The following is a 13502-nucleotide window of genomic DNA, read 5'->3' as shown; positions in this document are numbered from 1 at the left end:
GGTCCCTCCGTTTGGAATGACGACCCTTGAAATGTCCTGATGCCCTGAATGGCAGAGAAACTGTGTAGGTCTGATGAGGTCACTGTAGTTATTCTCTATTCCATGCCAAGGAGCCATATTGGCTGCATGTGTTGTGCTTCTTTGTGGGCAATTTGTGCCTAACATGTTGTTGAAAATCTCCGCTCTCTCTTTCTTCCAGATCCGGCTCCCACCCCTCTGCCTGGAAAGCCTTCACCGTAAGTCCATTTTCCTTTCCTCTGTGCCGTACCCCATCTAAAATCTTCCATTAAATATAGCAGAGCAAAAACTTGCATAAGCAAATGATTTAATTGCTCTTTCAAGATTTGTCTGGCTAAAGCTTTTCCATTTTATGTGTGAGTGAGTGGATGAGGTAGACCTGCACAGAAAGGAATGCATGCTCTTGTCTGTAAGATAAAATTTGTTCAACAAGGATGAATTAAATTGATCAAAAGTGACAATTTACATACCATTTATTTCATTGTTACAAAAAATTACATTTTAAATAAATGCTGTTCTTTTGTACTTTCAATTCTTCAAAACAGCCTCTAAAGCTTGTATCCCAGTATCCACAAAAATATTAAGCAGCACACTAATGACAAGAAATGTTTCTTGAGCACCAAATCAACATATTAAAATTATTTAGAATAATGTAATAAGTAATGGCTACTGGGAATTTAGTTTTGCCATCACATAAATCAATTACATATTAAAATAGAAAACATTTATATTAAATTGTAAAAAATATTTCACAAAATTATTTACTTATATAATTTATAATTTTATATTGTATAATTTATAATTAAATAGTATATTTTATTATTAAATTAAATCATTATTAAATATTTAAAAAGTTATAAACTGTTGACAAACTATAAACACTGCATTTCAGTATTCAGTATAACTTATTTTCACTGTTGTCAAATTAAAGTTTTATATTAGAATTGAGATAATTTGAGATTTACAATGAAAAATGACAATGAAAGCTACATTGCAGAGCTCATAGTTCATTTCAGATGTGTATGAGGAACTATTCTTAGATGTGGTAATTAAAAACTGTTCTTTGCTTTTCTGATTTATAGCTTTACAGTGAGCCTTCCAGAAACTTCAGCAGGTCAATTCTAGGTTAGCAAAGACAAATGAAGATGTTGTCCATGTTGCTTGCATGTGTCTTGTTTAAGGCTGTAGGAACTGCAGTATTTGTATGTCTAACTTCATTAAAATCAGCCAGCACCTGTTTGTGCTAAAATGTACAACCGGCCTCACCACATGTTTCTGTTTCAACCCACTCAGACTACAGACAGTGCATTAATACACTGCCTTCATGTTTCTCTTTTAATCTTACCATATTTCCATGCTGCAGGCTTCAACACCTACTGTAGCCACTTAGCATGGGAGCGTAGATTTATGATAGCATTTTTAATTTTTTTTAGATCCTGGTAATACTTTCAATTTAGTGCTATAGTTTTCGCCCTCACTAGCATCTTCTCATATTATGTAGCAAGTTGACCCACTGTTAGGAGTAAACAGTCACGTGGTTTTTATTTACAGTACTGATGCGAATCTCAAAGTAGTGCAGATTACATTTCTAAGCTTTGTGGATTGTCTCCATCCAAATCAAAGACTGAACCCCTGACCGTTTGACGTGACTGGCCGCGCTCCAAATCACATTAATATTGATTAAAGTCCACAAACCCGTCTGTGTGCCTCTAAGCCTCGTACAGACGACAGCACGGCTCGTTTTGGACTAGCTGCCGTCATTGCACTGAGGTGCGCAGAGATCCCTTTGAGCCATATGTTGGCCTGTTGGTAACCATTAGTGTCATCATCAAAGAAAGTCATCATGTCAGCTTCCATCAAGAGGAAAAGGGTCAGTATGCTGTCTGTTTTTCTTTACGCTCTTTCTCCTTTATGTGCCTCCTTTTTTTCCGGATACGTATCGAAGTGTCAGCCTCGTCTTGGTGAGCGGTACCTGGTAAAGAGAGTGTGGGGAGAGGGTGTCCCTTGTGTGGTGTTGTGGCTGGGACTCTAATGAAATTCTTCCTTTAATGAACTCCAGAGCAGAGGTGCGTTTGCAAGCCTGGTGTCAGTGCGTAGACTGAGAGCTGAACTGGCCACAGCTGGTCTTAAACTGGCCTTGTAGTGGGGAAGAGAGGAAATATGAGCGAAAGTGTGGAGGGGTATTGATGTCTAAAGAGCAAAAGGTCAATGAATGGCAGGGTAAAAGGGATGAGGCACAAAAAGGAAAGAATGAAGTGACACATTCATAGATTAACAGTATGGAAGCTTGTTTTTGTCCATCCTGAGAAATAAGCAAGGTTTTACCATTTTGAAAGCTAGTGGTTTAGTGCTGGGAAAAGCAGTTTTGAAAGAATCTGAGTATTATAGCCTGATAAAATATCCCTCACTTACAATTGTGACTTTTTTTCTCATATTTGTAAATTATGTAGCACTAATGCAACTATATTTCTTGTAATTGCAACATATTTTACACTTGTGGCTTTATTTGTCATATTTGCAATTTCATGTCTCACAAATGCAACTTTATTTATTGGAATTTGCAACTTAATTTTTATGTATTGTGATTTTATATTTTAGAATTGTGACTTTATTTCTCATATTTGCGACTTTATGTAGCACTAATGCAACTATATTTCTTGTAATTGCGATGTTATATCTTACAATTGTGACTTTATTTCTCATATTTGCGACTATGTCTCACAATTGCTACTTTAGTTGTTGTAATTGTAACTTAATTTTTACATAACTGCAACTTTATATCTTACAGTTGTGACTTTATATATCATATTTGCAACTTTATATCTCACAAATACAACTTTATTTATTGGAATTTGCAACTTAATTTTTTATGTAATTGTGACTTTATATTTTACAATTATGACTTTATTTGTCATATTTGCAACTTTATTTCTTGTAATTGCTACTTAATTTTTATGTAATTGCAACTCTATAATTTTTACAATTTTGACTATTTCTGTAATTGCAACTTTATATCTCACAATTTTTACTTAATTATTCCATAAATGCAACTTATTTTATTTCTCATAATTGTGACGTATCATATATAACTTTTTTAAAATTGTAACTTCACATTCTCACAACTTTGACTTTTTTTTTTTCGTAAATGCAACATCTCACAATTGTGACTATTTCTCATAACTGTGATTTTTTTTTCCCTGTTTTTTTCTGTAGTTGTGACTTTATGTCTCAAAATTGTGGCTTTCATTAAATGAATAAAAACAGTTGAAACATATTTCAAAATATCCTCTTTCCATGTTCCACAGAGGAAAGAAAGTCATACATGTCTTGAATGGCATGATGATGAGTAAATGATGACAGAATTTTCATTTTTGGGTGAACTATCCCTTTAAAAATTTGACCATAATGGAGTCCCATGAGCCCTTTATGACACTGGAGGTTGTTTGTTTGATGAGGGCGGATTTGGCTTTGATTCAGTGATGTGAGGTTAACTCTGCTTTATCTGTTGTAAGCGGAATGGCTTGAATAAGGTGAGCTGGTCTCAAAACAGCAGGTAGGGGCAGCGTCTACATACAGTCCCCTTTTGTGTCTAGCGCGTCTCAGATGCTCACCACAGCTGCACGTCATGATTGCTCACACTGAAGACCTTATTCATTGACTTTTTAATAAATGCAATATGTTTTCTTCCCCTTTTCACTGCCTCTCACTTTTAACATTGCCTTTTTTATGGGGACCACCTGGAAAGGAGGTAATCGAACACCATGGATGAGGAATGGGCATGAACCTTGAAAGAACAAACAATGGTCACTGTTGTTCTGGCCCAAATGTCAGCCATCCTGTAGGGGAGAGAGGTCTCAGCATCACACCTCTTTCACTCATTCTCTCACTCATTGATGCTATTGATGTTTTTGGGAAGCACGGAAGGAAGAATTTAATAGAACAGACTTTTAAAGGAGATAAATGACTCATCAACCAACATTTCCTGTGCTTCATTGAAGCATCCCACACACAAAATTTTTTTTTGATGATATTCATAGCTATTTCATATTTCATAGCTTAGGTTTTACTGGTATTTCCTAGAACAGTAGTTCTCAAACTTTATAATTTAAAGGCATAGTTCACCTAAAAAATTTAAATTCTGTACCCTCATGTCGTTCCAAACCAACTTTGTTTATCTTCGGAACACAAATTAAGATATTTTTGATGAAATCCGAGAGCTTTTTGACCCTGTATAGACAGCAACGCAACTACCACGTTCAAGCCCCAGAAAGGTAGTAAGGACATCGTTAAAATAGTCCATGTGACATCAGTGGATTAACTGTAATGTTATGAAGCTACAAGAATACATTTTTGGGTGTTTTTCAGTTGCATGCCTTGAAAATGACAGTCCTACTACAGTTTCTACCATTTCTGATTCTCATTTTTAGCTACATGTTTGTTTGCCATCACTAGCATCTTTCAGAATCAGCTGTTTGACTTTCAGTTGAAAGTGATGCACATAAATAATACTGAAGGAGCTGCTGAGGTTATCCTTATCAAAATATCGTTAATGTACTGTAAATAGACATGATTTCTTTACTGTGATTTTAGCATGAAGAGACAGCTTAATTTACACAATGCAGTTGTGCTGCTGGTCTCCCATGAAACGTCAGCAGAATTCTTTAATAGCAGGCGGTTGAACCGTATACGGCCCCACATTTCTTCAAGGTTGTTTATAAAATCCCCTTTTTCCCTGTTTGAAAAGATTAATACTACCATCACCGGCTTGTCAAGCCTGTTAAAGTTTTCCCAGCTGTGTGAAAGGGAAACTTTTTCTCAAATAAAATTACATTTAAAAACGAGATACTCAGCTTTTTTACGATTGCGGTTTTAACTGGCCTGCTGAATGGTGGATCGAACTGATCTTAAAGGGGTCATATGATGCTTTTTTAAAGATCATTATTTTGTGTATTTGGTGTAACAGAATATGTTGACATGCTTTAATGATCAAAAAACACATTATTTTTCAAATGGGGCGTGTTAGAATGAGCCGTTTTAGGGGGGCGTGGCAGAGTCTTAACTTTGATAAAGCATATCTCTTTGGTTTTGAGGCTTTAGTCTTTGCAACTTCAGGGATCTTATCTATGCACAATCAGCTTGTAACACTCCAAAGAGAAAGGAAAACTTGAAATCGCATCATATGACCCCTTTAACAAATTCCAGACCATTGTACGCTCAAGGCTGGGCTATTGGGGTACGGGAGCTGGAGATATCCCAGAAGCCTCAGCATTGTCTGAAGGAGCAGATCCTGATGGGGCCCTGTACTGCTTTTGAGTAACGACTACAATAATACTTCTGAAAGATATTCAAGTGCTTCAGTTTTAGAAAGCTCTCCGTTTCAACAAGGATTTAACAAAGGGCTCTCATAACTTCTTTGATTAATGTTAAAGCCTAGATGTGATTTATTTGATTCTTAAAGCTTTTGAAGATGTATTTGGTCATTCAGAACTGTCACTGTGGTGTGTTGTTATGGACAGTAATTTACTTGTAAAGTTATGAAAGTAAGTAGCAGCTTGTTTGTATAGTGCTTTGAGTTACAGAACTTGTAGAAGCAGCTCAGATTTACTAAGTTCATGGGCTTTCATGTTTTTTCCCCCATCACAGACATTTTTAAACTAATGGGACATATTACCCTTAGAACTGGTCACTATATATCTATAGAAGTCAGTTTTCCACTTCAGAATTAAAAAAATATTGCAAACGTGACATTATTTTTCAAAAATAGTTCTCAAACTTTTAAGGTCATGTATCACCTCTGGTCAAATCTGACCTTGTTTCTCATTATTCTGACTTTATCTAAATTGTGAGTTTGTTTCTCATAATTGCAACTTTATTTCTTGTAATTGTGACAACTTATCTCACAAATGCGGCTTAATTTTTCTATAATTGGGAACTTTATATCTCACTTGATTCCTTATAATGGTGACTTTAAATCATATGACTGTGATTTTATATCTAACCATTGTGACTTTATATCTCACTGTGTGACTTTATTTCCTATTTTGTAATGTTTAACTTTTAATTACCTGTTTAATTTTTTATTGTGACGCTAAAATGGGCTTCTATATATGTATATACAGTACAGTCTGTTAAATATAACTAGGATTTTATGATCCCCGCTTTAATATATTTAGTGGTAATGCTTTTTTTTTTCCACAACATTTTTGCTCAACATTTATTCCATTGTGTACAATTTATCTGCTAACCTGACCAAAGATGCACTTGTTGTTGTAGCTTCAAAATAGGTTATAATAACTGCAGAAAACTATAGCTCACCATGCAAGCAGATACAGGCTCGGTCAAGATCTAAATCTCTAGCTTGTTATGGAGCTCTTTTAACGAAGTGTTGATTGACTGAAGATTGGAGCTTTAATATGAGTCTCTTGGTATACGACCTTTGACCTGGTATGCTCTATGGCGGAGGTGCAGTCTGTAACTTGATCCTGACCTTTCGTCAAAACTTATTTTCCAGTCTCAGGGCAAGCAGTGCGGGTCAGCATACCTCCCCAGCACCCCATATGATGCCATATTAACCTCTACCACTCAGTTACATCAGCAAACCACACCGCCCTGCCATAGACAGCCTGTTTATCTTTATTTTAATGGTCCGTTAATATATGCCAGCTGATATTAGGTCATCACAGACAAAAATATTTGCATTTCAGTTAACCATAGCAAGGGTATGTGGAGGTTGGTTCTAAACAATTCTATAAATTCTCACAACTTCTAAAAGTATAATTTAGAGTTTATTTTTTGGACTGTGTTATACATTTATATTTATGATATATAAATATAAATATGTCATAATCATTTTAAGACCTCTCAAAAGTAAAAAAAATGCTTATAATCAAAGAATACAATTATAGTTTTATCATGTTGTCTACCTCTGAATGAATAAATGAGGCATTTTGAACTAGGGATTTATGGTATTTTATACTTTAATAATATATTATGTATTCAGAGTATCCCCAGTCTCTTTCTCTCGCCGTCTTCTGCCTTTCCTTTTTCTATTGACTCTATGCCCTGCACCCTCTCCTCATGTTTTTCCATGAACAAAGTCTGGCAGCCAAAGCCTTCTGATTTTTTTCCATTTGAGCTACAGCGGACGCACGTTTGGATACACAACTGTAAATATGAATGAAAGCTTAGAAACGCGTTCTTTCTCTCTTCTTTTCACTGAGGGAATAAGTTATGTCTTATTCCCATTACTTTTAAAGGGATATGGGGCCAGTAAATTTGCTTTTATTTGGAGAGCATGAACTTTATTCCCAGAGCCCCTCTCAAATGGATAACCCCTTACCTGCAGCGCAAGTTCCTTTCGTTTTTAATGCTTTTTACAGCTTTGGATATGCTAAAGTTATGAAATAATGTCTTAGTGAAGATAGTTTAATGATATATATAATGTATAATGATTTGTTCTGTTGATATGGACAGAGATAAATAGGTCATGCTTAAGGAAAGCAGAGACAGTTGTGTACAGTGAGCTTATTTATTGATATTCCCCGGCTTATGTGGAGTTTCCTATGTTTTCCTACACCTGGAAGTAAGCCGTGTGTAATGCATAATTACTCAAGGTTCCCCACTCTCTATAAAAACACACCGGCTGTGTTAAACATGCATGTTCTTGTCATTTAAACAGCCGTGTTTGCATTATGATCTATACACTTTGGCTTTGTAAATCATAAGGTGTGACAAATCGCAAGCACATATCAAAACATGGTGGAAAAGCTTGCTTGGATAAAGGTTGTTCTTTACTCTGCTTAGTGATTATATGAGCCATGTTGTCAGTTTAGTGGTGCTGTGCCAATTCTTTGAGCCAACACTGATTACAGCATGAACTTCAGGCGCTTTTTTGGCAGACGAATGTAGATTCACATAGCGCGCAATAACGTATGAAGTAAATAACAGTGGTGTCAGGATTCAGTTTTATAACTTTCACACAAGCAGATGCATACACACCCACATCTATTCAAACACTTACACACAAACACACACACTGAGTGTGAAATCAGAGTTGTGCCTCTTCAGCAAAAACCCTGTCTTATTCACTAAGCACCACAGATTGACCATTTAAGTACTTAAATTAAGTACTTACCATAACTTAATGCAATTTAAAGGAATAGTTCACCCAAAAAGTGAATATTTGCTGACAATTTACTCACCCTCTCAGGCCATCCAAGATGTAGATGAGTTTGCTTCTTCACCGGATCAGATTTTGAGAAATGTAGCATTACATCTCTTGCTCACCAATGGATCCTCTGCAGTGAATGGGTGCCGTCAGAATGAGAGTTCAAACAGGTGATAAAAGCATGACTCCAGTCCATCAGTTAATGTCTTGTGATGTGGAAAAACAGTGCATTTTGCATGATAAACATGATAAAAAAAATTATTGGAAGTTGTTAACTTCAAACCATTACTTTCAGCTAAAATTTAAGTCCCCCATCTTATTGCTTTCTCCAATAAAAAAGTCGTCTCGTCTGAATCAGGAGAGAAATGTGCACAGATCAAGCAAAACAACAAGCAAAAACAGTCCAAAACAGTTTTGAACAAGTATATTGGTGAATGTTGATGTGATGTGGGATAGACTTTTTCACTGGTTATTATGGACTGATATTTTGGCCAGAAGTGACGGTTTCAAGTTAAAATGCCTTAATGATGGATTTGTTTAATTAAAAAATCAGCTTTTCACTTCACAAGACATTAATTGATCTAAAGTAGCTATGTGGATTACTTGTGGATTATTGTGATGTTTTTTATCAGCTGTTTGAACTCTCATTCTGACGGCACCCATTCACTTCAGAGGATCCATTGGTGAGCAAGTGATGTAATGCTAAATTTCTGCAAATCTGTTCTGATGAAGAAACAAACTCATCTACATCTGGGATGGCATGAGAGTGAGTAAATTTTCAGTTAAGTTTTATTTTGGTTAGAACTATTTCTTTTAATTAAAGTCTTTGTGTAAATGTAATCACATTTTTATATTTAATTTAAAATGTTTGTAAATTAATAGTTGCGCTATTATCACCCATGGAAATAATGTTGTAAAAATAATTTTATTTAAGAGAGTGTTTGCACATTTTATATTGATCATCATGGAAGTAATTCATTAAAGGAAGCAGAGCAACATTAATTTTGATAAATATTGCGGTAGCCTGCTATATTCTTCTCTCAGAAGTTCTCAGAATCAGCACACGATGGAGAACTACGGCATGTAAATTGTGTTTAGCACTAATTTTGTGGGTGTGTTTGCACCGTTACCTAGTTAGCATAATTCCTTTAGTGTTTCGGATGCTGACACAACGCAGACAAGCGTGTGCAAATAAACAATGCTATCAGCTGGCACAATTCAGTCTTTGTTTACTCCACCTAATTACTTGTTTTGTGACACCTCAGCTGGTCAGTTTTGTTTGTTATTTAATGATCAGTACACATTGTGGTTCAGTGAATAGAAAAACAAACATGGACTATTTTTCTCCATGTATGTTGTCACCTCTCGTCCTAATGGGCTCCTGACAGCTTGACTTTCTGCCCTCTTTTGTTTAGCAAACCACTCAACGGCACATTGTATAAGCAAAATCATCTGTGGGGGTTTTAATACACCCGTACAGCCAATCTCCAGATTATTTGTTTCAGCGAGAGCAGTTGCACCCAGTGGACGGGGACCTTTAAACTGAGAAATCGGAGACTCTCGGGGGTTGTGATGTGGTCAGATGGAGTGCGGAGTGAAGAGAAGGGGCGGCTAATCTTTTGGGTTCCTAAAGCATAGATCATAGATTCAATTGCACATCTAATCAGGCTTCTGATGGATATAGAGCTGTCAGGATACCAACAAAATACCAGTGACATTTCACGATTCTTGATGCTCAATTTTAATACCACACACAAAAAAAAACTAATATGTCATTTATTTAAGCACATACTATTTAGGTTAAATATAAAATAAATTAATAAATAAAATGCCAGTGACATTTCACGATTCTTGATGCTAAATTTTGATACCACAGAAAAAAACTAATGTCATTTCTTTTGAGCACATACTGTTTAAGTTAAATATTGAAAAAATAAATAAAATACCAGTGACATTTCACGATTCTTGATGCTAAATTTTGATACCACAGAAAAAAACTAATGTCATTTCTTTTGAGCACATACTGTTTAAGTTAAATATTGAAAAAATAAATAAAATACCAGTGACATTTCACGATTCTTGATGCTAAATTTTGATACCACAGAGAAAATCTAATATGTCATTTATTTGAGCACATACTATTTAAGTTAAATTTTTTTTTTTTTTTAATTAAAAATAAAACAATGGCTTGGACCAAAATATTTTTTCAATTAATTTTTTTTTTCTTTTTTCTTTAATTATTCAGTTATTCAAAAATAATAATTAACAGTTAGTGTTTTTCCCCTCCTTTTTTGTTTTTATTATTGCTGATAAGGATAACTATTGTTGTTATAATAATAATATTGTTGTAAATTGTTAACAAGTTTTTAAGTAATTTTATTTTGAGTATTTTTCTCTTTTTCTCTTATATTGCTAATTAATAGTCATTAAATAATAAAATAATTAAATAACAAATGGTTAAATGAATAATAATATCAATAACATTTAAATAAAGTTTCAAGTTTTTAAGTTTACAAATATTAACATTAAACATTATTATTATTATTATTATTGAAAAAGGTATTTTTGTCAGCTTACTGTACATTCATTTCATATGACTGGCTTTTTTACATTAGTACATTGTCAAAACAAGCATTTAGATTTTTTTTGATCTATGCTCAGATCAAGTGTCTAGTCTTTGACTATAGTTTGCATGCCCCATTTCTCTCTTTCTGGGAGATCTCAGGGGTCACAGGGTTGTGTCCTTTGCTTCTGTAATAGAGGCTGCTATTGTGGTAGTGTAACATGAGGACTCGTTCCTCTTTTTCTTCGTGACTCCTAATGAGAGTCCCTCGGTGGCTGTCTTTCCCTTCCTCCCGAGATGCAGTCACGGACCACAGGCCCCCCTGTTTCAGGGACAAACCAGTCGACTGTTACCCATATTCCCCCCATTGTTAAAATATACTGCCATTGACCCAGGTCAAACATTAGCTGAGGAGTAAACCTGACTGTGAATTGGATCCTCTCTTTTTCAAAAATCCTTCTCAAGGTCTTAAGTCCAGTCCCCATTATACAAGATTTTATGTGTCTTACATCTGGCATACAGAAGAGTTTTAAAAAACCTCAAAGATTGTGTGTGTGCAGAATACATAGCAAATGAAATCAGATTCAGGCAGTCTGCCCGTCTTCACAAACTCTACTCTGGAATGCCCTCATACTTACAGTAACAACAAAGTTAAGATGTTTTGGAAAGTGTTTCATCAAAACAGCACTGATAATATGGACATTAACATTCATAGTGCATGAAATGGCAGGCTCACAGTCACTGAGAAGTGATATCGTTGACCATTGTTGCTTTCATGGTACACAAAGTATCTGAGATGAAAATATTGAGTGTTAGAGACTCCAGAGGTGCATGTAGTAGTTTTATATGAGCACATAAAATATGACATGAATTTGGATGAGATCAGAACCTCTAAGTACATGCATCACTGTTGAGCCCATAAAATATTAAAGAGAGGTGATCTAACACAAGAGTTTAGGAGGGATCCTTTAGTCATGAAAAATAGTCTTTGCATGTTTAGGGAGGGCAATATGTTATTTCAACTAAACATGAATTTTCAACATTACACAAGAGTCACCTGTATATTTAGACTTAAAGGAATAGTTCACCCAAAAATAAAAATTTGCTGAACATTTGCTTACCCTCAGGCCTTCCAAGATGTAAATGAGTTTATTTCTTATTATTAACAGATTTGAAGAAATTTAACATTGCATGTCTGCAGTGAATGGGTGCCGTCAATATGAGAGTCCAAACAGCTGATAAAAGCATCACAATAATCCACAAGTAATCCACATGACTCTAATCCATCGATTAATGTTTTGTGAAACAGAAAACTGTGTGTTTTAAGTTTAAAAAGTTAAAACTCACATTCTAACGGCACCCATTTGCTGCAGAAGATTCACTGGTGAGCAAATGATTTAATGCTAAATTTCTCCTAATCTGTTCTGATGAAGAAACAAACTCATTTACATCTTAGATGGCCTGAGGTAAATTTTAATTTTTTGGGCAAAAAATTCAGTGCACTTTAATAACTTTTCTACAATCTTTCCAGTATTTTTTTAAGCATTTCATAAAGATAAATCCAGATTTACATTTGTTTGTCTGTACCCAAATGTTTGTAGTGTACAGGTTTTTTTCTAGAGTACCAAAGGTCCCTCAGTGGACAGACTGATGATATCAAGCTGACTTGTGGACCAGTTTTACTCTACTTTTTAAGATCTTAATAATTTCCATGATGTTTCCAGAACTTCAAGTGAGCTTATCTACAATTAGTTTTCTTAATGAAGGCCAGTGAGTCTCTTGATCTTATAATGGAATAAGTGGAAATATCTGTTCATAAAATCAGTCGTCGGCAATCAGATCTGCTTATTTCAAAATCACATTTCGGCACAGCATGACTTTGAGATTCCAAACAGAGTATCTCACTGTCCATACTGATCAACCTTTCTGCTGCTCAACTAATTTTTAAGTGGAGCAACGTATGGCACAAGAGAAAAAAAGTGTAGGAAGCGTCTTAAGGAGGTGTTTTTGACTCCTTAATGGATGGAGAAGGAGGGAGAGTGGCTAAAAAGATGGCGGAGGCTTCAGGCCAGGCAGATTGGAGATTGTTTCCGGATGGGAATATCTTGATACTTTTATTAGACTCCAGGGCATGTGCAATAACACTGATGACACAAATCCATTCTCCTTACTGTTGCATCTTCATGAACTTAGCTTCTTAACAAGGCTCTTGTAAATCATAACTTTGTTTGGGCCAATATATTAATTTTAGGGCATCTGGTTGACCTCACTTAAAGGGGTCATTGGATGCCCATTTTCCACAAGTTGATATGATTCTTTAGGGTCTTAATTAAAAGTCTGTAACATAGATTGGTTAAAATTTCTCAATGGTAGTATAAAAAACCCCTTTTTTACCCTGTCAAAAACACCTCTTTTCAGAGCAAGCCGTTTTGTAGCATTTTCCTTTAAATGTTAATGAGCTCTGCTGACCCCACCCCTCTCTTCCAAGGCCACTCTCTGAGGGACTGTTTACTTTAGCCGCTGAATGATTCGCGCGAACATAGACGCATTTAGGTAGATCGGGGGCGCATTCCCTTCACAAACCAACGTAATCCACTGCGTCTTCAGCGGCTCAGATGTCGGGAGTAAATGACGACTGCTATGTTCATTATTACATCCAACAACAGAACACCTCAATCGCTTAGGAGTCATTCTTGTCTACATCTGCTCCGGCGGTGAAACAATGGCGGACTGATGACAGCTCACTCAGGGCGG

The 13502-nt window shown here is 35.5% G+C and overlaps 1 protein-coding gene across 1 annotated transcript in view; it reads left to right on the top strand.

Annotated features, from left to right (window-relative positions):
• The window catches only part of LOC107731648 (inactive tyrosine-protein kinase transmembrane receptor ROR1-like), a 124172-nt gene that overhangs the window by 100907 nt on the left and 9763 nt on the right, over positions 1–13502 (top strand). The window contains exon 4 of the mRNA XM_016542796.1: positions 200–236. Within this exon, the coding sequence (XP_016398282.1) occupies positions 200–236 (37 nt within the window). The remainder of the gene's footprint in view (positions 1–199; positions 237–13502) is intronic.

The sequence above is a fragment of the Sinocyclocheilus rhinocerous genome, unplaced genomic scaffold (genome assembly GCF_001515625.1).
Source record: "Sinocyclocheilus rhinocerous isolate Xijiao unplaced genomic scaffold, SAMN03320098_v1.1 scaffold1180, whole genome shotgun sequence".
Taxonomy (NCBI): domain Eukaryota; kingdom Metazoa; phylum Chordata; class Actinopteri; order Cypriniformes; family Cyprinidae; genus Sinocyclocheilus; species Sinocyclocheilus rhinocerous.
The sequence above is the reverse complement of the archived record's forward strand: the minus strand, read 5'-3'. Positions and strand labels throughout refer to the sequence as shown.